This window comes from Gracilinanus agilis, chromosome 4 (assembly GCF_016433145.1).
Source record: "Gracilinanus agilis isolate LMUSP501 chromosome 4, AgileGrace, whole genome shotgun sequence".
Classification (NCBI taxonomy): domain Eukaryota; kingdom Metazoa; phylum Chordata; class Mammalia; order Didelphimorphia; family Didelphidae; genus Gracilinanus; species Gracilinanus agilis.
Genome location: NC_058133.1, coordinates 289,371,202 through 289,396,008, shown reverse-complemented (window position 1 = coordinate 289,396,008; position 24,807 = coordinate 289,371,202). Strand labels below are relative to the sequence as shown.

At 36.7% G+C, this 24,807-nt stretch overlaps 1 protein-coding gene across 1 annotated transcript in view; it reads left to right on the top strand.

Moving 5' to 3' along the window:
* CILK1 (ciliogenesis associated kinase 1) overlaps nucleotides 1-14,343 on the top strand; it is a 73,300-nt gene extending 58,957 nt beyond the window's left edge. The window contains exons 9-13 of the mRNA XM_044673407.1: nucleotides 2,718-2,908; nucleotides 3,816-3,964; nucleotides 5,185-5,313; nucleotides 13,525-13,647; nucleotides 14,079-14,343. Coding sequence (XP_044529342.1) covers nucleotides 2,718-2,908; nucleotides 3,816-3,964; nucleotides 5,185-5,313; nucleotides 13,525-13,647; nucleotides 14,079-14,233 — 747 coding nt within the window. The 3' untranslated portion in view covers nucleotides 14,234-14,343. The remainder of the gene's footprint in view (nucleotides 1-2,717; nucleotides 2,909-3,815; nucleotides 3,965-5,184; nucleotides 5,314-13,524; nucleotides 13,648-14,078) is intronic.
* Nucleotides 14,344-24,807: the final 10,464 nt, after the last annotated feature.

Genomic DNA, 24,807 nt, shown 5'->3' with positions numbered 1-24,807 from the left:
GTTTATCATAGCCTTCGCCATTCTTCAAACCGGTATTAAAATACTTATTAAACTGGTATTAAAATACTTTAAACCAGTATTATAATACTTAAAATTAAAAAGGAAAACAGAATTAGGAGCAATAGGTAGAAGTTGCAGAATTATAAACTTGGAACTGGAAGAGCCAGCTCCTTCCTTTAACAGATAAGGAAACTAGGGACAAGGAAGGCTAAATAACTTGTCTAGGGTCATACAGATCTGGAAAGAACTTGAATTCAGAGTTTCCTAACTCCGTGTACAGATCTTTCTATCCAATATAACATGCTTCGCCTGGGTTGCAAAGAGGCAAATTTAACTTATTTATTCATTCATTTATCCGTGAAATGATTGTTTCATCGTTTGAGATCTGTCAGTATGTTTTGTTTATGAAGTGATGAGAGGAGACAGTGTGGTGTTAATGGAATCCTGGCTGGCATGAGAATGATCACAAAAACCAACATTTATGGAGTTGGGTGGCTTGGTGGGTAGAGAACCAGGCATAGAGATGAGAGGTCCTGGGTTCAAATGTGATCTCAGATACTTCCTAGCTGGCTGACCCCAAGAAAGTCACTTAACCCCTATTGCCTACCTCTTACCACTCTTCTGCTTTGGAACCAATACACAGTATTGATTCTAAGACAGAGGGGAAGGGTTTAAAAAAAACTCAAGTGTGATCTAAACTTAAGGTTTGCAAAACACTCACTTATATCATCTCATTTGATCATCATGGCAACCTTATGAAATAGGTTTACCCACCTTACATATAATTATTGCCCTGATTTAACAGATAAAGATCTTAGACTCAGAGTGGGAGAAACATTTCCAGTATGACCTGCTTGGTGTCATACTGCTATTAAGTGTCTGAAGAAGACCCCACATAGCTGTGTGATATTGGGCAACTCATTCAACCCCTCTGAGCAAAGAAATAAATTTTAACTCTCTGAGGTAAGAAAGAATTTCCAGACAGTGAGCACAATCCAGAAATAAAGTGGGTGTCCTTGGGAGAAAATTGGGTCCCCCTCAGTGGAGACCTTCAAGCAAAGACTGGTTGAGCCCTTGGATCCATTGTTTAAGACATTCTTTTCCATGTGTAGGGTTGGCCTTGGTGGCCCTCAAAGTTCTTTTCCAGCTCTGAAATCTCATGATTCTATCATTTTATTTTTTTAATATTCATACACAATAGTTATTCTCATCTATTAAATATAAGTTACTTACTGAGAACTGAGTGTGTCCAGCACTGTTTTCAACATTGAAGAGAATACAAAAGAATCAGGAGATATGATCCCTGTTTTTAGAGAGCTTTCTGTTCTGGTTGAGGATACAAGAGACAAGAATGGAATACAGCTATATGGTAAAGTGGATAGGGCACTGGGCTTAGACTCAGGAAGATCTACATTCAGATCCAGCCTTAGACACTTCCTAGCTGTGTGATCTTGGGCAAGTCACTTAACCATGTTTGTCTCAGTTTCCTCATCTGTAAAAGGAGCTGGAGAAGGAAATGGCAAACCCACTCCCAGATCTTTGTCAAGAAAACCCCAAATGGGGTCACAAAGAATTAGACACAACTGAACAACAACAATAACAGTAAGGGAGGGAATTGGGAGCAAATAGTTCTTAATAAGAAATATCTCTCAAGGGCAGAAAGGAGGATATTGTGTTCTCTTTCCTGATTAAGTTGCACAGTGATCATATTGGCTTCAACACCAGATTCCCTTGTATCAGTGATGATCTGCATTGTTTTAACTCTAATAAATAAGGATAGAATAAGAAGCTGGTCTTCCTTCAGATATAAGGAGTCATTTCTGACTTTTTACCAATTAACTTATATATATAATATATAATGCAATCTACAATCTGATTTATCCAAAATCAAGACAGTAAATCCAACAATCCTTTTACAAAACATCCCTCTTCCTGATTACAATTGCAGGCAGCCAGTCCTGCTTTTATTAGGGAAGCATTTGAAATAAAAAAAAAACCTTAGCTCAAATCCTGTCTCTGCTATCTACCATTGGTATGACCCTGGGAAAGAGATTTCACATTCCTAGGACTAAAGTTCCCTCCTGTGTAAAATGAAAAAAATTGATCTAGATAACTTTTTTAGGTTTTCCAGCTCTAAATCTCATATCCTTGAATTGATATGGGAATGTATAAAAGGGTGGCTATTTAGCTTGAGAATACAGTGAATTGGGTGTTGGACTTTGAGCACAGGAGACAAGTTCAGATTCTGCCTCAGTCACTTAGATATGTGACCCTGGGCAAGTCATACATTGCCTGGCACATATTTAACAACTATTTGTAGATTTAATCTTTTTTGGCCTCGGTTTTCTTATCTGTAAAATAAAGATAGTAATAGCACCAATTTTGCAGTATTGTTGTAAGGATCAAAATAAGGTCAAATATGTAAATGTTTTTGAAGACTTATTAAAATAGAAGAGCTATTTGTTATTATCAATAGACATTACCTAAGTAGCGACGATTTCAGACTTTGTTCGAGGTGTTGGTGATATAAAGAAAGGAACAAAATAGCCCGTGTCCTTAAGGAGTCTACATCGTCCTAAGGGGAAGGTGGGGAAACATCTGTTCTGAGAAGCAAATATAAAAAAATAAAAATAATTTGGATGTAGGTATGGAATACTAATGACTCTTTAGAGGAATGCTATTAATGCTGTCTTTTTCCCCACTGTGTATATTTACAGAAAATTCTGGCTGGCATGGAGCACCCAAACGGTGAAATAAAACCAAAGAGTAGGAGAAGGTGGGGTCATGTTTCCAGGTCAACTAAAGATTCTGATGATTGGGATGATTTAGATGACTTCGATTTCAACCCTTCCCTCACCAGGACGGATCTAAAAAATAAGAAAAGACAGAGTGATGAAACTCTCTGTAGGCAAGTTTTATATTATCATTTTTTGAGAAATTCATGAGTTGAGTTCCCAGAGTTTATACCTGCAGAGTACAAACTCTAGCAGTTTCTCCCCAGTTGGGAAAGACTTCCAAGAATAACCCTGATAATGGACTGTATTTGTCTTTTGCCACAGACTACTAACCTAGTTAAATTCAGAGACTCATTGCCAGCCTTTGGGCTACAAGGGGATGATTCTTTTAGCCTAGCACATGTCTAAAGTCTTCTAGTGAACAGTATAGGGACTTTGATCTGTGTTTGTGGAAAGAGTGACAGTGACAAAATCACAGATCCCTGAAGTAGTGAGATATGAACTGTATCAATCTTGGACTGGTGATAATCACTTTTATTTTTTTGTAAAAAATGTCGGTGAAATTTTATTTTTAAAAATTGGAAAATATACTTGGAGTGCCCTGAGCTCACAAAATATTAATAGTTTAAAATTTTAAGTAACTTATTTTATTTTATTGATTAAGAAAATTTTTCCACGGTTACATGATTCATGTTCTTTCCCTCCCCTCCTCCCAACCCCCTCCCATAGCCAACAGGCAATTCCACTGGGATTTACATGTGTCAGATAATCACTTTTAAAAGATCATTCTGGGTGGATAGAGAGTACTGAACTTGTAATCAGTCAGATAGCTTCCTGAGTGCAGATCTGGCCTCAGATACTTCCTAGCTGTATGACCCTGAGCAAGTCACTTCACTCTGTTTGCCTCAGTTTCCTCATCTGTAAAATGAACTAGAGTAGGAAACGGCAAACCACTCCAATATCTTTGCCAAGAAAACACCAAATAGAGTCACAATGAGTCTGACCCGACTAAAACAACAGAACGACATCAACAAAGATCATTGCTCTGGTGCTAAAATAAATCATGTTCTCTTGTTACAGATTTGAGAGTGTTTTGGACCTGAAGCCTTCAGAGCCCATAGGTACTGGCAACAGTGCACCCACCCACACTTCCTATCAGCGACAAGACACCCCAACATTGCGATCTGTAGCCAAGCAGCATTACTTGAAACACTCCAGATACTTGCCTGGTGAATAGAAATTATTTACCTTTAACATTATAGACACTTCATAGATGCCTGTTGATTAGTTGGTTGATGATAAATCAATTACATTCTTCTTCAAAAGAATCTATTTTAGAAGACAAGGCAAACCTTTAGTGGACCGAGTAAGATCTAATGAAAACACCCGAAGAACAGCTGTTGAAGTCCATGAGTCATACAATCATCCTGTGCCACGTAGTTGGGCTAAGATGGGAAATTTGAACATGTGTACTTTGTGGAGTATTCCCATGACCACCCACTTGTATGTCATCGTGATCTCATTTAAAATCCAATGAGCAAAAAACCCACTCAATTTCTATTTTCCTGCTGTGAGATTTAGATATAATGATAATAATGGGGCTATTTTTTTTAAAAAGAGCTGATGACCATCTGTGCTTGAGAAAAATAGGAATAGGGTGAGCACATGAAATAATTTTTTGTAAAAGTAGCTGTTGACATTTTCTAATGAGGAACTGAAACTCTGCCTTGCTTGAATAACATTCTAAGAATAAAAGAAAGAACTATCTTCTAGTCTGCTTTGAAAAGTCTTCAGAATGGTCTTCTGCTATACAAACACAAGTTCTCTGCCTTTCTGCCTATCAAGAAATAATATTTTAGCTAGAAAATAGCAATAGCACCTACTCATGGGAATGATGATATACTAGCCTTAAGAAACTTTTCTGTTATAAGGATCAAATATAGGTTTATCTGAAAGGTTATCAATTTAGATTAAGGATACTGAGTGAAAGAATCAGGCATATAGTTAAAGGCAGAGAGAGATAATATGTATGGAAGGCCAACCTTGGGTTCAAGATCAGAGTTTAAGTATAGTTTTTGATACATATCAGCTATTTGACCACTGTCAAATCACTAAGCCTAATTATCTCTGTTGTATGATTTCTCATCGTTGTGCTTACTCTGTCTAAATGTACTGAATCCAAATATAATCACTACTGAGATAGTTTTCTTTTTAACTCTAATATCATACTTCTATGTTTCCCATGACCAATAAAATGTGTGTGTGTGTGTGTGTGTGTGTGTGTGTGTGTGTAATATATACACTTATCAAAAGAAATGTTGTCAACAAGACTTGGAAACTTTCATGGTTGGTTATAAAGAAAATTTTTTAAATTTTCAGATTTTATATTATTGCTTTTCTGAATTTTGATGTAAAACTAAATATATAATTTATTTTTATTTCCTTTTAGGAATACCTATTAGAAATGGTATACTTCCAAATCCAGGCAAGGACTTTCTTCCACCTAATTCATGGTCTGGTTCTAGTCTATCTGGAAAATCTTCAGGGTCAGTATCAGGAATCAGCAGAATGAACTCAGGTGAGTAATAATTAAATACTAAAAGTTAACAAGCAAATCACACTGCATTTAGCAAATTTATGAGAAATGATCAGTGCAATCAATGTCCTTGTTTTTTTCTTCATATTTTACTGTATTGCACTTAGCACTATTTTCTCCTTACCTCTTCCCTTGGGGTAGTCTGTAAAAACTCCCATGACAGTATTGCTTCTCTTTCTACTTCAGTTGATTCTCCCCATGAATGTTCTCTGTCACGCTTCCCCTTATATTTTCTACATTTCTTTGTACAAACATGTCTTATAAAATTCTACACTACTTCTTGTTTTCATTAAGGTCTACCCTTAGACAGAAATTTTCTAGTCATGAATTTCATTCAACCACAAGGCTGAATTTGCTTACCAGTATTAGAAATTTGTGTTCACCTTATTATAGTATTACCCTATTTTATGCATACATGTATAAATATTTGAAACTATGGGTTTTATTTCTAGCTTTCTTCTTGCCTGTTACCTCTTCTGAATTATTGGTCCTCTCTCGTAATACATTCTTATTCCTTTTTCGTATCTTCTTTTTTTTTTTTTTTGGTGGAATCTGTCTTGGCAGATATCCAAGGACAGTTTTCTCATTTCCTGTCTATTTTCCAGTGTAATGCCTTCCTGATCAGATTCACAAGACGCCTAGCAAATTTTTTTGATCCGCATTTGTTAGGTGCATTCCATTCTCACTGAAAAAACTTTCCCTTATAGTTAATCCTTGGACCAGAAAACTGAATTCCAATCTTAAATTCAACCTTCTATCACTATCCAGAAATCTGTCATTATGGGTATTTCAAGTATCAAGAAATCCAAATCCTGTTTTCAGACATCATCTTTTTTTTAAAATTATCTTTATTTTGTAATTCTCTCTTTTGTTTTTATATCACTTTTATTGCGAAATATAATTCTTCCTCTCTCCAGTAAGCTATTTCTGTAACAAAAAAATAAGAACAGAAAGAGAAAAAACAACAAAATATTTTAGCAAAACTAAAAAACACATCAGCTTAGCCTTAGACTGACCAGATTATGTAATTTTTCTGTACTCATAGGCCCCTCTCTTCAAAGAAAGTGAGGAAGTCCATTTTTCTAATTCTTCCCTGGAGCCAATTAGTCATCCAAATTACACATTATTCCCTTTCCTTGTTATTGTTGTTATTTCCATAAGTAACTTAAGTACATTGTTTTCCTTGTTCTCCTTATTTTCCTCTGGATCTTTCCATATAAGTCTTCCAATCCCTCTCCACATTCTTTATCTTTACCCATTCTTATAGCACATTTCCATTCATATGTCATGATTTCTTTAGCATTTCCCCCATTCAATTGGAACCCACTTCTTTTCTTGTTCTTTACTACTTTAAGAGCTACCATGAATCTTTTGGGGGTACATGGGAGGCTTTTGTCTTTGACCTGGGAGAGTCGGGGTATATGTATCTAGTAATGGGATCTCTGGGTCAAAGGTCATGGCCTTTTTCATCCTTTTTTTAGCCTAATTTTAGCACATATCCAATCAATGACTAAATCTTATTCTTTCTATATAATATCTCTCCTATCTGATGCCTCCTCAGGATTCATATAGCCACCATCTTAGTTTAGTTCAACAGTTGCATCACCTCTTGTATAGACTATTGCAAAGTTGATAATCAGAATTGATCTCCTTCCTTAAAGATTCACTGTTCCAATCCATCTTCCACAAAACTGCCCAAGTGATGTTTCTGAAGCTCAGATCTCATCATGCGCTTCCTATATTCGGTAAATTCCAGTGGCTACCCATTGCTCCTAGGATAAAACATAAACCCATCTGGATGGTTTTTAAAGTCCTAAGCAATCTTTCCAATTTCATTATACATTGCTCTCCTCCACACTCTATGATTTAGCTAAAATGACTGTCTTGCTGTTCCTCATACATTAGCACTCCATCTCCTATCCTGTGCCCTGGCACTGGTTGCTCCCCATGTCGAAATATCACTCCCTTTCACCACCTCAGAGAATCTTTCACTTCCATCAAAACTCAAATATTACCTCCTTTTTTTTAAATCCTTACCTTCTGCTTTAGAATCAGTATTAATTATCAGTTCCTAGACAATAGAGCTGTAAGGACTGGGCAATTGGGGTTAAGTGACTTGCCCCGGGTCACACAGCTAGGAACCATTCACCCAGCTGCCTCTCAAGCATTGCCTTCTATGGATAAAACCAGAAAGTTGTGGTCTTTTCTGATGCCCCTAATATAATGCCAGAAATGCGTGCTATCTGTGGGGTTTAATCAGTAAGGTCACTGGCGTAACCAGACTTTGTGTTACGCTAAAGAAATCATGACATATGAATGGAACTGTACTATAAGAATTGGTAACAGTAAAGAATGTCGAGAGGGACTGGAAGACTTATATGGAAAGATCCAGAGTGAAATAAGAAGAACCAGGAAAACAATGTACTTAGTTACTTATGGAAATAACAATAACTTGTGTTAATGCTCCATCCTGCTCTTACACAAACTGGTCTCAGAGATCACTGCTACCCCATTACATTCAAACTCTCTCAGGGTCCTTGAGGTTACCCATTTTTGAGGACAAATACATTTCCCTCGTTTCTATATATCAAGTAGTTTTTTAACTACACAATCAGCCAACTACAAGTTATTTTTTATATTTTTATATTTATACATATATGACATATATTTAATATTTATATTATTTTATATTTTTATATACAAGTTCTTAAACATAACTACTTAATAAGACAAAAGAAATAATGATATTATAGTTTTATTAAAGGAAATTGATATTGATAAAAATAGATTGATATAGTAAAAGAAATACATAACATGTAGGCAGCTAGGTGGCAAAGTGCATAGAGTGCTCCTTGGAATATCTGAGTCCAGTTCTGATCTCAGACAATACCAATAAATCATTTAAACCTCTGTTTGCCTCAGTTTCCTCAACTGTAAAATAATGATAATAGTACCCACTTCCCAGTTGTGAGATCAAATGAGATATTTGTAAAGTATCTGGAGCAGTGCCTGGCACATATTAGGCACTGCATAAATGCTAGCAATTATATTATTAGTAAATATTATTATAATAAGTATTATAATACATATTATACAAAATCAAATACTTCACAAATACACAGATAGACCCAGATCACTGTCCTCTTCCAATGTACTCAGAAGCAATGGTGAAGAATAGGCACACACTTGTAAGATTGCGGCAGGGAAACATTTGAGGGAGGAAAACTCATATTCTTAGAATAACTCACACCTCAGGGCTATTGTCTTTGGTCCATTGGGGAACATCTGCACTGCAAGAAATTGCTTCTCTTTCCACTGATTGATTGTTTATCCTCCTTACAAGTAATGAGGTCAAGGCAAACTTCTATCTCCAGGGCAACACTGAGACCAGCCCAGTTATTCACTAATGAGAATTTAACTCATTCAGAACACAGATCCCACTCCCAGGATAACATGGTAGTTACCAAGTCCCCTTTGCTTTTCCCTCTCAAGTCAGAGATGGCAGCAGAGAGCAATGAGCACTCATGGAGAGTTAGGTGCTGCTGAAGGTCATTGGTTGTCTCTGGAGCTCTTGGCCAATGAAGTCGCTTCTTTCTCTGACCAATCAGGAATCTCTCAACTGAAATTTCCTCTCTCCTGACTGATTCCATTAGAGACAGTTTCTGCCCCTCTTGCTTAGTTAGTTCTTCTCTGGGGTCCTCTTGTGCTCCTGCTTCTGTTTCTCATCTGTTCAGTGGCTTGAAAGAGAACTTCCTGGCTCTCAAGTGACTGACCTTTTACTTTAAAAAGTCACAACTGTCTGAATTTCCCTCTCCCATCAGTAGTCCTTATTTTAATCACCCTTCAGGCTCCAAATGTTTACGTAATTTCCCAATGTCTTACTTTTACCCTTTTTTAGTTATGAAACACTACATGCAAATTAAGAGAGGTGCCCATCACACCTTAATCTAATTGTCAGCAAGGTCCTCCATCTCTTTGGTGTCTTTGAAACTGTGTTTCTTTGTAATCATATTTCTCTAGTTTTTAGCTAATAAAAGATCAAACTCTGACTTTTTATAACATTAAATTATTTCCACACAAGAAAGACATCACTTCATTTTTTCTCCCAAACTGTCCAAATCCTGTTTGAAAACTTTGTTTATTCATATGCATCTACATTAAAACAAAGCTCTTTATCAATTCCTGCTAGATATCAAGATGTTCATCCACAGTAGCAACAATATCTTACATTATTTCTCACACACACACACGCATATATACTATATATTATATAATAAAACATGATATACACACATCATATATTAAGTTTAAAATATATTAAATAGTAATACATTAATATGTAATTATCTATTATTAGTAATATTTAGCTTATAATATTTAGTTATAATAACATTTAGTAATAATTAGTAATGATATAATAATATTTAGAAATAATTAGTAATCTAATTAATGTGTCCAATATATTGTCATGCATGCATGCTACATAACATATAATATATACATGTGTATATATATATGTAGTATGTCACACACTTACATATATATGTCTTCCTTTACACAAAAACATTTCCTCATCTTTGCATGATTAACTAGTCCTTATAAAAAGGGTCTTCAAGAGACAATATTCCTAGGGGCAGCTAAGTAGCACAGTGGATAGAGTGTCAGACCTAGAGTCAAGAGGTCCTGGGTTCAAATGTGACCTCAGATTTTTCTTAGCTTTGTTATTCTTAAAATCACTTTTTCTGTTTGCCAAGTCTTTGCCCTTCTGCCTTAGAGTTGTTACTAAGACAGAAAGTAAGGGTTTAAAAAAAAAAAGAAAGAAAAAAAGAGACAGTATACATTCAGAAAGCCTTTTCCAATTCCCTGTTGCCAACTCTAAGTGCCCTCTCTTTTAGGGTACGTTGTATTTATTTTGTATTTATTCTGTAGATATAGCAGTATGTTAAGTTAGTCTTCAGGGATACTCTTCCTCCTTGAGTGTCCACCTTTCACGAAGCTCTTACCTATGGCTTCAAGAATTTGTAGTTTGTGCAGCAACTTCACCCCAGTAAAACCACATCCACAGATGGGTTGAGGGTAACTTGACAGACTTCAAACTCATCGTGAGTGAGGGCACATGAAGATGCCCCCCAGAAAAATGGTCAGATGAAAACAACTTGTTCCAAAGACCATGAAGGTGGCTGAAGCAGATCCTGTGGAGCTTGGGCAGACATTGAAGATGCCACGGTCATCCGCTGCAGCCCAGGCTGTCATTACTCCTCTTGACTTTTGTCTTGCCTCTGAATTTGGATGACTCTGGAATGGAGAGTAAGGCTGATGCCTTTGTACAATTCTGCCTCACTTAAATCCCCCTCATTCTCAAGTCAAGATATCACCCCAGGATGTCATTGGTTCTCTTAAAAAATGAAGGAATAACAGCATTCTATGCACATATGTACTTATGTACTTGTCTCTCCTGAGAGAATATAAGCTTCTTAAAAGTGCAAACTATTTAGTTTTTTGTCTGCATGACCCAGAAGAGACACTTAATGCTTGTTGAGTAGTAATTCCAAGTTGCCTTTTAGCATGGTTAGACATTCATAGCTCCACCTGCGTTGTCTTAGTGTGCCTTTATTTCAGCCACCCTTCCAACATTATTTTCATCTTTTGCCACCTTTACAGTTTGCTAGGAAGAAATGCCATCTTCTTAACACTATCTTCATTTCTTTGATCCACAGCTGTCTTCAAAAGTTTCTAACTTTAATCATTAGCTATTATAAAAACACCACCTACTCTTCTAAAGTCTTTTGTTTCTTTCCAGAAATATCCTAAATTCTGGCAATGCTTTTGGGTAAATTTTGGTGGTATCAGCCATGCCTGTACCACCAATTGCCAAGAGGTGGTGATAGTTTTGACAAATCTCATTACATTCTGGATACTCATGCTGGGAAGACAACAGATTTCTCCCTCGGGATCTTATAGAAAGACTTCAACAACAGTCACTTGTCCTCTCTTATCTTCCCTTGACCATTACTGGATGACCACTTTCCTGGTGACATATGTAGTTTTACTTAATCAATCTCTGGAGATTGGTCCAACTCTACCCTTTACAGGAAGAGCCATATACCTACTACATAACTCCAAACATTCAACAGTTCAGTGATATTAGACTTAAGAGTCAGGAAAATCTAGATTTAAGTCCTACCTCTGACACTTAGGAGCTATGTATCCCTGGGCTTTACCTCTCTGGGCCTCAGTATCCTCATTGACATGGTTGGACTTGATGACTTCTTAGGTCCTTCTAGTTCTAATTCTATGGTCCTATGATTCCTTTTTCCAGTGTCAAGTCAAATCAGTAAGCATTTATTAGCGCACTGGACATTTTGCAATAAATATATGAGAAAGAAAGACAATCCTTGTGCTCAAGGAAAGCTCCTGTGGTCTTCTTACCCAAAACATCCATTATTTTTTGTAGCCTTACCTTGTAGAATATCCTCCCAACCTGTCCCCCCACACACTTAAACTTCCATGTATTGGTAGAGAAACCTGCAGAGTCCAAGGAAAAATTCATTATGGGGAGGAGTTTGTTTATTTTGTGTTTGTGTTGGGTTTTGGGTTTTTTTTTTTTTTTGAGAAGAGGGAAGGCAGGACCTCCCTGCTTTCAAAAAAGATCCCACAACTTGGAAAATATAGGTTCCAGCAGAAGCTAGCAAAACTCCCCTTGCCCATGAAAACTAGGAGAGAAGGTACAAATCTGGCCTGGGCTTTATTCAGGTCTGTTAGGGCTCCCTATCTTGAATAGTTGCTGGCCTGCTGGAAGTAAGAGAAGTTGGCAAGTGGGTAGATTCCAGATAAGGAGTGGCTCTAAGGGATGGATGGGTCATGTTTGGGTGTGAAGGGGAGCTATGGGTCAGCTACTGCTCATCCATTTAGTGTCCCTCCACTAGTTCACTCCACTGAGTTCCCCCATTCCCTTTTCTATTGTGAGGGAGGTGCTGCAGGGTAGGACTGGGAATTGTGGTGTAGGGAAGACCAGTAATCTGGAGAGTATATTTTTACCTAGGGGCAAGTTAGTGGACAGGATAGAGTGGTGAACTTATATCCAGGAAGACCAGTCTTTGAATCCTACCTTAGACACTCATAAGTGTGTGACCCAGGACAAGTCCCTTAGAGACTTGATCTCTTTGTGCCTCACTTTCCTCAACTGTAAAAAAAAGGTATAACAATAGCACTTACCTCCTGAGTTTGTTGTGAGGATCAAATGAAATCATAATGTTAAAGTTCTTGGCACATAGCGAGTTCTATATGAATTTTAGCTATTAGTAATCTCCCTCCTCTCCCTTGTAATTTTTGTAGTAGTTGTTCAGTAGTTTCAGTCGTGTTTGATTCTTTATGACTTTATTTGGGATTTTCTTGACAAAGATACTGTAGTGGCTTGTTATTTTCTTCTCCAGCTCATTTTATAGATCAGGAAACTGAGGCAAATGAGGTTAAATGGCTTGCCCAAGGTCTCTTAGCTAAGTGTCTGAGACCGGATTTGATCTTGGCTCTTCCTGACTCGAGGCCCAGTGTTCTATCCACTATGCCACCCAACTGCCCCATTCCTTGGCATTACTTTATTAGTTTACTTTTATTTATTTACTTAATTTATTTTACTTATTTACTTTACTTATTTATTTACTATGTGCATATTATTTTCTCCCATAGAATGTGAGCTCTTTGAGAAAGGCTCAAAAAGAATCGAATTACCACTCATGTAACCCTTCTCCTTAACTTCTCTCTTCCCACTGAGACTTCTGATGCCCCACGTCTTGTTGCTTTACCTATTTCAGCATCCTCTTGTCCTTGAATGAGGGTAGCTAAGTGGTACAGTGGATAGAGTGCTGGACCTGTAGTCTAGAAGACTTGAGTTCAAAATCTGGCTGCAGACACTTAGTTGCTATGTGATCCTGGACAAGTCACTAAACCCTGTTTGCCTCAGTTTCCTCATCTGTAAAATGAGCTGGGGAAGGAAATAGCAAACCACTCCATTATCTCTGCCAAGAAAACCCCGAATGGGGACACAAAGAGTCAGATATAACTGAACAACAAGCCCCTGAGTGGACTTTCCTTATTGTTTCAGCTATGATAATTTTATTTAAAGCGAACACCTCATTCTCAGGATTCATTCTATGTGGCACCTCACTAATGTACTTTGCCCTTGTTGTCTGCCAGTTGTTTCAGGCTATTCAGGATCCAGCAGACTGGCTAGTGGCTATTTCCCTTCGTTTCTGAAAAAAGAAGTGGGTTCTGCAGGACAGAGGGTACACCTAGCTCCCATTTCAGATCCTCCTCCTGGTAAGTTCAGTCAATACAATGGGTACACAGCAGTCCATTTACACATTCCACGATAGCTAGAGAGAAGCCTTTTTTCTCAACAGGGAAGACTCAATGCCAGTTAGAATTTCTGGGCACCACCTCTATCATCCCCCCTCTTTCTTCACTCCCCAGAGGCCAGATGAAGAGAGACACTTAATAAATGTTTTGTTTCCCTTTTTTTCCCTCTATCTTGAAATGTCCTTAAATATACTTTGTATTTAGGCACTTGTATTCAGATTGTATCTTCTCAGTAGAACGTAAACTCCTAGAGGGTAGGAACCATTTGGGGGTTTGCCTCTGTACCTCTGGCACCTACCACAATGCCGGGCACCTCGTAGGTGCTCAATAAATGTTGTTTGAGTACAAAGAAGCCCCAATAAAACCAGGTCCTGTTTATTTCTCATTTGCAGGTTACGCTTCGCTGAAGTCTGTGAGACCTCATCATAATCGCCCCCTTTTCCATACCCAGCCCAGAAGTACCCCAGGATTATTGCCTCGCCCCCCCGCAGCCCAGCCTGTCCATGGACGTACTGACTGGGTTTCTAAATATGCGTCTAGACGGTGACAGGCATGAAGCACTTTGCACTGAGGAGCAGGAAACTTTTCATCAGTAATGATGGTGAAGATAACGATGATGTCCCCACCTGCAATCAGCATGAGAAATGACCACAAAGACCTCCCCCCAACATATTATAGTTATCTTCTGCAATCAAGATATTTCAATATTCCTTTTTATTTTAGTTTTTAAAAAATATTCATTTGAATCCAATGTTGTACCTTTTTTGTACAAAATTATTTTGTTCTATAACCAGGTCCTGTTATTTTCTTAAACAGCAGCATTTTGTATATAGGAGATTACGTTTTGGCATTTTATACAGGAATCTTTATAAGGAACTTTTTTAAAAAATGACTTTTATTTTGGGGGGAGGGTCCAGGTAATATTTTATACAAAAAAAGAAATGCAGTGAAACTAATCCAGTATTGCAATATAGGTGCAATTTAGGGCTGTGTGATACAGGGGCGTTCACCTCTGCCTTGTGGCTATTTGTGACATGGTTAAGTAACAAATATGGTACATTAGGCACATCTACCAGCTCTTGACCACCTGGCTTGGTTTTAATACTGTAAAAGTGATTCCCAACTTTTTCAGATGCCCTATTTTCCTTAGTTTAATTTTGTAGCACTGTGATTCCCCTTTTCTAAAAGTATTATAGCATTTCTTGAATTTCATTTTTTAAAAACCTCATATTTTCTGCCTAAGTAACAACTCTTAAGACAGAAGGGGAAGGGTTAAGCAAATGGAGTTAAGTAACTTGCCCAGAGTCACAGCTAGACAGTGTGTGAGGCTAGATTTGAATCCAGGACCTCCTGATTTCAGGTCTGGTGCTCTATCCACTGTCCCACCTAGCCGCCCCTCTTGAATTTCAATTTTGAATTTTAAGAATTTTTCTTATATTCATATTTTTATTTTTTAATTCAAATTTGAATTTTAAGAATGTCCTAGCATCTTTTGAGATTATTGGAGATATCCTAAAGTATTACAAAATGGGATTTGGGGATCACCATTTAAAAAAAAAACCTCCTATTTTCCTTTCTATCCATTTTCAGAAAGAAATTTTCTTGTGGGGAGAGTTAGTCTCATATGTAATCGTGCACACTCACAAAATTGAGTTTTTGATGAACTTTTTGATGTAAAGGCTTAACATAGACCATTTGCATTTATGTTCCTGCCCCACAATGAGTGCCAGTAGACACAGCCAGTGATGTTTCACCTTGGCAAGAGAATTCCCCCCCATCATCCCAAGTGGAATTTTGCATTTGTTGCCCATCTCGGGGGCTGGTCAGGGCTAGACAGTGTGTCATCCTCCGTCCTTGCCAGGTATGTCATGGCAGTCCGATTAGCTTGAGGACTTGGGCTCTCTGATTTGCTGGGAAACCAAGTTTTACAGTGATCCTAGTGCCAACAATGTGCCACATTTGAACTTAATCATTAATTTCTCTCAAGCAAAGGGAAGATAAGCTGTATATATCTGGCAGAGGCTGTTCTTGGGAGAGGAATGTTTACAGCAATATTAAAAATGACAAAGCTGGTTCGTAGGCAGAAAACATAAAAGATGAAGAACTGTTCTTGGCCCATCTCTGTAGGACTCTTCTGCTCCCTTGATAGGTTTTCTGAAGGGCAAAAAGGAAATGAAAGCAAAAAAAGATAGATGTTATTTGGGACCACATCTGTGATTTCATCCTCCTGTGCAATTTCCAGTGTGGAAACTCCCTCTGTGGATGCGGACGGACAACAAACTCATCAGCAAGTTCTAGACTTAGAGCTGACCGAGGCTCCCGGGGGTTGTCACCTGCCTGCGGTCACTCAGTCGGTGAGGTCTGCCTTAAATCCAGACTGTCCTGTGCTTAAGGCTGGCCTCGTGCCGCCTCTCACAGAACAGAGTGATTTCACACTTTCGAAGCATTTGATCATGATTAACATTTTAATAGTGGATGAACTCAGGCTCAGTACCCAAGCTATTCCTTTTCAGACCTCCCAAGTTCAAGGGTCTTGGTGGTTTGAACAAATGACCAACACTTTTAAAGGTCCCTAAATTAAAACCAGGAGTTTTATCTTATGCGCCGAGAGTATCTTGGCTCAAAAATGTGCAGAGCCATCCATCAGCCTATCCTGTGCCCTTCGGTGAACCCAAGGGATGCAAAAAGCAAACAAACAAAAAGCACACAGCAGATGTGGGTTTGGTCTTTTCACTATTATGTTTTAATGCTGGCAAACTAGCAGCAAAACTTAAGAAAGTGATCTCTTTATATATGCAAGTACACCTTGCAGCTGCATTCATTCATTTTATTGTATTGGGTAACCGATTGATTTTAAAGCAACATGAAATGTGTTTTTAGCAATGGCTTTTTTTAGTATACTAATGAATATTTATTTTCTAGCTTACATCATTACAAAAATTCAGTTTACGTGAAGAGGAACATAGACTGATTTTGGAGGGGGAAACTGGTTTCACATTGTAAACAGTGCCCCTGGGAGAACAGAAATAAGACACTTACTTTATCTCCATGGGGCTTGAATTTATGTTGAATTCATTGAATCTCATCAATTCCAAACACCGAGTCTGCATCTGAAAGGCCAATTCTTATTTCAGGACTTTAAAATTTTTTGTATGAAGTTCTGATAAGACTCACCTATAAGAAAAACTTTTTTTATTTTTTTATTTGTTCTTTCTTTTCTTGTGTCCATCAGAAGTCCCAATAGCTTTTCTTGGCAAAGCCCAATGAAGTGACCTGTATAAAAGGAATAAAGCTATTGCACTGAAGGGAAAACAATGGTTATTTAACATTGTGAGTGACTCCATCATCTAACTGCAGGCTTATAAAGTGCTCTTTTATTTGCCAAATGGGTAAAAGACAAACTGTGTATTCCAGCTCTATATAGCAGAGGCAAATGATGACTATTTCTGTTAAGTAGAAATGACGAGCTGCACATATTTTTAGCCTTTGTTTTAACACTATTTATTTATGATGCAAGACACAAAAAGAAAGTGAAGAGTTTGATGGTATCAGTTTATAAGTATGCCTCGACTAATCACTTTGAAAGGAAAAAGCACACCGGGGTTATCAGGTAATGACCACAGATTCAGCTCTCATAGTGTACCCAAATATGTCCAGAAAAAGGAATAAAAGTTTTAAATGCAATTGCTGACATATCCCCACTTTAGGAACATCCAGTATTTGGGAAAACTGGATTTATAAAAGAAAATGAATTATTGGTGGTGTGTGTGTGTATGTGTGTGTGTGTGTGCATGTGTATGAGAGAGAGAGAGAGAGAGAGAGAGAGAGATTAGGAATGATTTGTTTTGCCATAGCCTCTCTTTCATTAGCCTGCCACCTTTATTTGGGGAAGTTGTGTAGATAACATTTAAGCAACACATGTGACTGACTCAATCTCTCCCTCTTTCACGGTTAACAAAAGCAGAACCTTTGATTAATATTTACATCCAGTTGTTGCTTTCTGGGATTTATTGTTCTCACTTTGAAAGTTCAAATATAAGTCGGGTTAGGAGAGTTCCCACACTGTGCATCCTTTGGAGCAAACTATTCTCCTAAAAATTGTATCAGCTAGTCATTGCTCTGTACCATTTCCAAGAAAGAAGGAAGGCTGTTGGCAGCTGCTCACTGTGTGACCAAAAGCAATATGTTCATGAGAAAACATTTTAACATGCAAATCTTTTATATACTTTGACGCAAACTGTAGCAATTTGGATGTCCAATAGATGTTCTTGAGTTTTTAAAGGATGATTTAAAAATTTTCAATTCAATGTACTGTACTTTTTGTATAAGTTCATGTATGTAAGGACTTTCTTGTAGATACTGTTCCAGAAGTCAAATCAAGGGCAAGCATCACATTTAATCTAGAATATACTTTTTCCTTGGGTGCCCTGTGCTAATCAGCTTGAGCTAAAAAGTTGAAATGATGACTTGGACTCACTTCAGCCACTCAATCAGTAAGACTGTTTAATTACTTGATAAATCACCAAAAAAAATTCATTGAGATTATATTTTTAATGCTAATAAACAAATGAGGGAACAAAGGAAGGGGGAAATGTCATTTGTGGGGAAAGCCCACAAAATCCATTACCCTACTTCAAATAGTGTGTTGTATGGCCATTAAAAAGACCCATTTACTTTGTGTAAAGAAAATTCTCCTGGCCCAAATAAAGTTACCCTTTTAAGAAATGTTGGTGTGAGGGTTTTGTTTCTGCATTTACTTTCACCATCCAAGGATGAGGTTATATTTTTTAAATTTTACACAGTGTATAATTCATCCATGATTTTATTAATATCCTCTTTGCCGCTTAGTACATTGAATAGTATCACATTTGCAAAATAAAGTTGCAGCAGTTCACAGATGTTTTTCTTCTAATTTGGGGATTTCATAATTTGACTTTTTATTCAGTCATCAGTGAATGCCTGTGCTTAGTGCAAGGTACTGTGCTAAGATCATAAGCTACAAAAGAATGGGAAGAGACAGTCTCTGCTCTCAAGCAGCTCCCAGTCTAATGGAGGAGACAACTATGCAGAAACAAGATAAATACAGGCTAAAACTGGAGACTTACGAGAGTGGGCAAGCACTACCATTAAGGTGAATTTGCAAAGGCTTATGTAGAAGGAAGGATTTTAGCTGTTGTCCTTGGTACTTGAAGAAGACCAAAATGGCATCACTGAGTGATGTCTTTTGACTCGTGCAGAAATTGAATTTAGATGACGCAGAATTTCAAAAAGTCATCAGCCTCTCTTCAAGAGTCATCGAAGTCCAACGGCAAGACAAAAGTGAGGCGGACTGGCGATGCCTCAAGATGCAGTGGATGATGTTGGCATCTTTGGTGTCTAGCCAAGCTCTAAGCTCTTCACAATTCCTGCTTCCACCACCTTTTTAACAGTTGGAACAAATTGTTCCATCTGCCCATTCTTCCAGAGGAAATCATCACACGCTTGGAGGCAATACCTCCCTAACTCACAGGTCTGAGACCTTCTGGTTACCCTCAAACTGGATTAGCCCTCCAGTTAAGATGGTTTGCCAGGACTGGCTGCTGAGCAGGCTACAACTTCTTGAGCCACAAATGAGAGCTGGGCGGTAGGTGGACACCAAGGCAGGATGAGCAGCTCTGAAAAGGGCTCAGCAAACCTTCCCACCAGAGCTGCTAGTCTTCCCTTTGAAGTATATTTCCTTTCATGTCCTTCCTTTTGGAGGAAGATGGGGAAACCCAGAGACTGAGATAAGTAGAGAGAATCCTAGATGTTTCAGGACAATCAGTGGAAATGCTGAATGAACTGAGCCTCAGTTGATTATATGTGAACGAAGATAATGGAGTGAGACGTTCCTCACTTGTGTGAGGAACAGCGAGGAGGTCAATGTCATTGGATCTCAGAATACATGAAAGCATGCTATAAGGAGACTGGCAAATTAGAAAGGGACCTGATGGTGAAGGGCTTTGAATGCCAAATAGAGAATTTTTAAGTTTCTGGAGATGATGGGGAACTGCTGAAGTTTAATGAATTATGGGTGTATATACGTATATTAGCCAACTAGAAGACTATTTAAAATATACTTCACATATTTTAATGTTCATTAAAAAATGTTTCTTGAGTCCTTCCAGTTCTTCCGTCCATTGAGAAGGAAAGTAGTAAAATATCAATTAAACATGCAAAGCCATGAAAAACATTTTCATATTAACCTTGTTGGAAAAAAAGGAAGAAAAATGAAATAGATGAAAAAATATATTGCAGGCTACACTCAGAATTCATCAGTTCTCTCTCGAGGTGGATAGCATTTTTCACTGAGTCCTTTGGAATTGTCTTGGATTGTTTGTATTGATTAGAATAGCTAAATCATTCACAGTTGATCATTGTATAATATTGTCCCTATGTACAGTGTTCTCCTGGTTCTGCTCACTTTACTTTGCATGAGTTCATCTAAGTAGAAGATGGAAGACATTTTTAAAAATCTAAATTTAAAAATCTTTTAAATTTAAATTAAAAAAATTTTAAAATATAAATTTAAAAATCTCCACAAGGGAATGTTGTACACAGTAATGGCAATATTGTATGATAGACTTAGCTACTCTCAGCAATAGGATGATCTGGGACAATTCTGAGGGACTTAGGAAAAAGAATGCTATCCACCTCCAGAGAAAGAGCTGTTGGAGTCAAGTGCAGATCAAAATACACTATCTCACATTGTTTATGGTTTTATTTTAGAATTTTTGTTTTATATGAGTATTCTCTTACAACAATGACCAGGATGGAAGAATTGTTTTGCACGATAATACATGTATAATTCAGATCAAATTGCTTACCCTCTCCAAGAGAGGGGAGGGAAGAGAGAGAGACAGTTTGCATCTTATAATTTCAGAAAACATGTTGAAAATTATTATATGTAATTAGGAAAATAAAATATCTCTGAATTTTAAAAATCTAGTTCAGAAAACCCACTTTTGGGGGCCAGGTGGGTGGCTCAGTCGATTGAGAGCTAAGCCTAGAGATGGGAGGTCCTAGGTTCAAATCTGGCCTTAGACACTTCCCAGCTGTGTGACCCTGGGCAAGTCACTTGACCCTCATTGCCTAACCCTTACCAATCTTCTGAAGTCAGGTGAGGGTTTAAAAAGAAAACCCACTTTTTATACATTTCAATATGTGTAGCCTGAATCTTCCTTGAGGGAAGCTCCCCAGAAGCTACACCTAGACTGAATCTGAAGCTATCTATATGTAAAACCATAACTCACAAGCCTCTAATGGTTCCTTTTATATGACCTACTAGAGGTTACATTAAATAATACATAAACTATTTAATAAAGTATTTAATTAAGTAGTATTCAATTGGGTCCAACAATTTGTGACCCCCTTTTAGGGTTTTCTTGTCAAAAATAATAGAATGGTTTGCCATTTCCTTCTCTTTCTAGCTTATTTTATAGACGAGGAAACTGAGGCGAACAGGTTTAAGTGAGTTGCTCAGGATCACACAGCTAGTAAAAGTCTGAGACTAGATTTGACCTCAGGAAGATGCATCTTCCCTCTGGGCTACTCCATCCACTCAGCCACCTAGATGCCCATTTGGCACATGGTAAGCACTTAAGAAATGCTTTTTTCATTCATTCATTCATTCATTCATTCATTCATTCATTCATTCATTCATTCATTCATTCATTCATTCATTCATTTAGAGGTAGTGTGTACTAGTGGTACAGGGGAGATAGCATGCTAGGCAGCTAGGAAGATCTGAGTTCAAATTCTGCTGAGCAAATCACTTACCCCCTCTTCCTCAGTTTTCTCAGCTGTAAAATGAGGATAACAACGCCACCTAAATCTCAGGGTTGTTGTGAATCTCAAATTGAGATAATATTTGTAGAAGCACCTGGCACATAGTAGGTATTTTATAAATGCTTATTCCCTTCCCCCTTGATCATTTATTTATTCATTCTAACCTTGGCCACCTTCTCTCACTACCCTCTACTCCAGCCCTCATTTATTCTCACGACTTCAGCGACCACCTTTATGTAGTTTGACTGTCAAATCAAGAAATCCATTCCCTGACCTTTCTAGATTTCTATGTCCAACTATCTACAGAACATCACTTGAGTTTTCCACAGTAGCTGAAACTCAATATGTCTAATTACTAAAATGAATCTCTTCCTACACTTGCTCCTTCTGACCTCACTATTTCTGTCATTGATTTCACCATTCTCCTAATATCCCATGTTTCAAAGTCATATATCTTATAAACTACATTTTGCTTCAGCGTTATATATTTTTATGTTTTTTATGTTTTTTATGTTTGTGTTTATGTTTATGTATATTATATATTTTATAAAGTATATTTTGAGTGATATTTTTAGAAAGTATATTTTGTTTCAGTATTATATTTTTGTGTTTTTTATTTTTATATTTACATATGTTGTATATTTTATAAAGTATATTTTATTTCAATGATATTTTATGAAGTATATTATGTTTGAGTGATAGATTTTATAAAGTATATTTTGTTTCAGTGTTGTATTTTTGTTTTTGTTTTTATATTTATGTATGTTATATATTTTATAAATTATATTTTATTTGAGTGATATTTGATAAAGTATATATTTTTTCAGTGTCATATATATTTTGTGTTTTGTTTTTATTTTTATATTTATGTATTATTTATTTTGTAAAGTATATTTTGTTTGAGGGATAGATTTTATAAAGTATATTTTGTTTCAGTGTTATATATTTTATATGCTTTTAATTTTTATATTTACATATTTTATAAAGTGCTTTTTGTTCATGTTACATAGTTTTATAAATTTTTTTAAATTTGCAGATTATATATTTTATAAAGTATATTTTGTTAGTTATATATTTATAAAGTATATTTATTTCAGTGTTACATATTTTAATATATTTTTAATTTTTATATGTATTTCTTATATATTTTATAAAGTACATTTTGTTTCAATGTTACATTTTTAAAATTTAAATTTATTTAGTATATTTTGTTTCATTGTTATATATTTTATAAAGTATAATTTTGAAGGGTAGCTATGTGGCTCAGTGGATTGAAAGTCAGGTTTAAAGATGGGAGGTTGCGGGTTCAAATCTAGCCAGACACTCCTTAGCTGTATGACCCTGGGTAAGTCACATTGCCTACCCCTGACTGTTCTTCTGCCTTAGAACCAATGCACAGTATAGATTCTAAGATTTAAGGTAAAGATTAAAAAAAAAAATAAAGTATATATAGATTGGGCTTAGTGGGGTATTCCTCGAATCTTTTCTACTGGAGAGGCTGAGGTCAGCAGATCACTTAAGTCTTACTGCAGTAAGGCAAGAAAGATTTGAGGGGTGAGGCTCTGTAGCCTGGGCCACTGGATGCTTAATCTGGAGGGGCTAATCTGCACAGATCAGAAACAGAGCAGATCAAAGCTTCCTCACCAGTCAGTAGTAGGATCTGCCATCAATAGCAATCGTATTTTTAGTCTAGATGAGACAAGGAGATCAATCTCAAAAAAAAATTCTTTTTAAATAAAGAAAATTTAATAGTACCCATGCTGCTCCATTTATCTGTATCCCCTCCTTTAAAAAAAAAAGAAAATTTATTTTTCCCCTGTTACATGTAAAAAAAAAAATTTAACATTAATTTTTTAAAAAAAGTCTTGAGTTCTAAATTCTCTCCCTTTTTTCTGACCTTTCCTGTCCCCTCCCTTCTTTAGAAGGGAAGCAATCCAATATAGATTTTACATGTGTAATCATGTGGAACATTTTTCTATATTAGTCATTTTGTGGGAGACATCTCAAATGAAGAAGAAAGAAAATGAAATTCAGTATGTTTCAGTCTACATTCAGAAAGAACTCTATCAGTTCTTTCTGGTAGGGCAGATGGCTTTTTTCAACCTGAGTCTCTGGGATTGTCTTGGATCACTGCATTGTTGAGAATAACTAGGTCCTTCACAGTTGTTCGTCAAGAAATATTGCTGGCACTGTGTGCAACGTTCTCCTGGTTTCACTCATTTTACTTTGCATCGGTTCATGTCAGTCTTTTCAGATTTTTCCAGAATCATCCTGCTTGTCATTTCTTATAGCACAATAGTAATCCATCACTATCATATGCCATAACTTGTTCAGCCTTTCCTCAACTGATGGCCAACCCCATAATTTCCAGTTCTTTGCTACCACAAAAAAAGGGTTGCTGTAAGTATTTTTATACAAATGAGTTCAATTCCTCCCCCCTCCCTTTTTAAAATCTCTTTGGGGTCTGTATCTCCTTCTGAACAATTTGCTTTTACTTGGGTATTTTTTTTTCCTTTATATTTTTAAATGAATTTTTAGCACTATTTTCTTCTTCCTTTAAAAAAGTAAAATTATATTTAATTATATAATAAGTTATAATAGATAAATTACAATAGATTATAATGAAAATATAATAAAATTATATTTATTATGTATTAGAAAATAGAAATATAAGTTTAGAAATTTAAAAAAAAACATTTTTAAAAAGTCTGTTTCATCTCACCATAGTTATCCCAAGGATCCCTACTAGAGAGCCATCCCATATAAACAAGAAGCTTTTTAGAGATGGGAAAAAATCAACACAACTGATCAATATATGGAATAAGTCTGAAAATGTGTGTAAGTCTAATACCTGTGGACCTCCCACTTCCACAAAAGATTGGGAGAGGAGTGGTTTCATATGTCTTCATTCGAAGGCTTGTTTGATTTTCATCATTTTGTTATTTACATCTGTCAAGTTTTTTTGGGGAGGCTGTCATTTTTTTCATGTCTATTGTTGTAATTATTACATATGTTGTTATTTTTTGACGATTTCATTGTGCATCAATTAATACAGATCTTTCCAAGCTTCTCTGCTTTCTTATTGCATAACTTATTTTTTACTGTGCAGCAATATTCCATTACGTTCACCTACCATCCATATATATGTACCATTTAGCTAGGGGCTGGATGACTCAGTGGATAGAACACCAGGCCTGGAGCCAGAAAGACTTGGGTTTAAATCTGGCCGTATCTACTTCCTTATTGTGTGACTCCAGGCAAGTCACTTAGCCTCTGTTTGCCTCAATTTCTCCATTTGTAAAAGGAAGATAATAA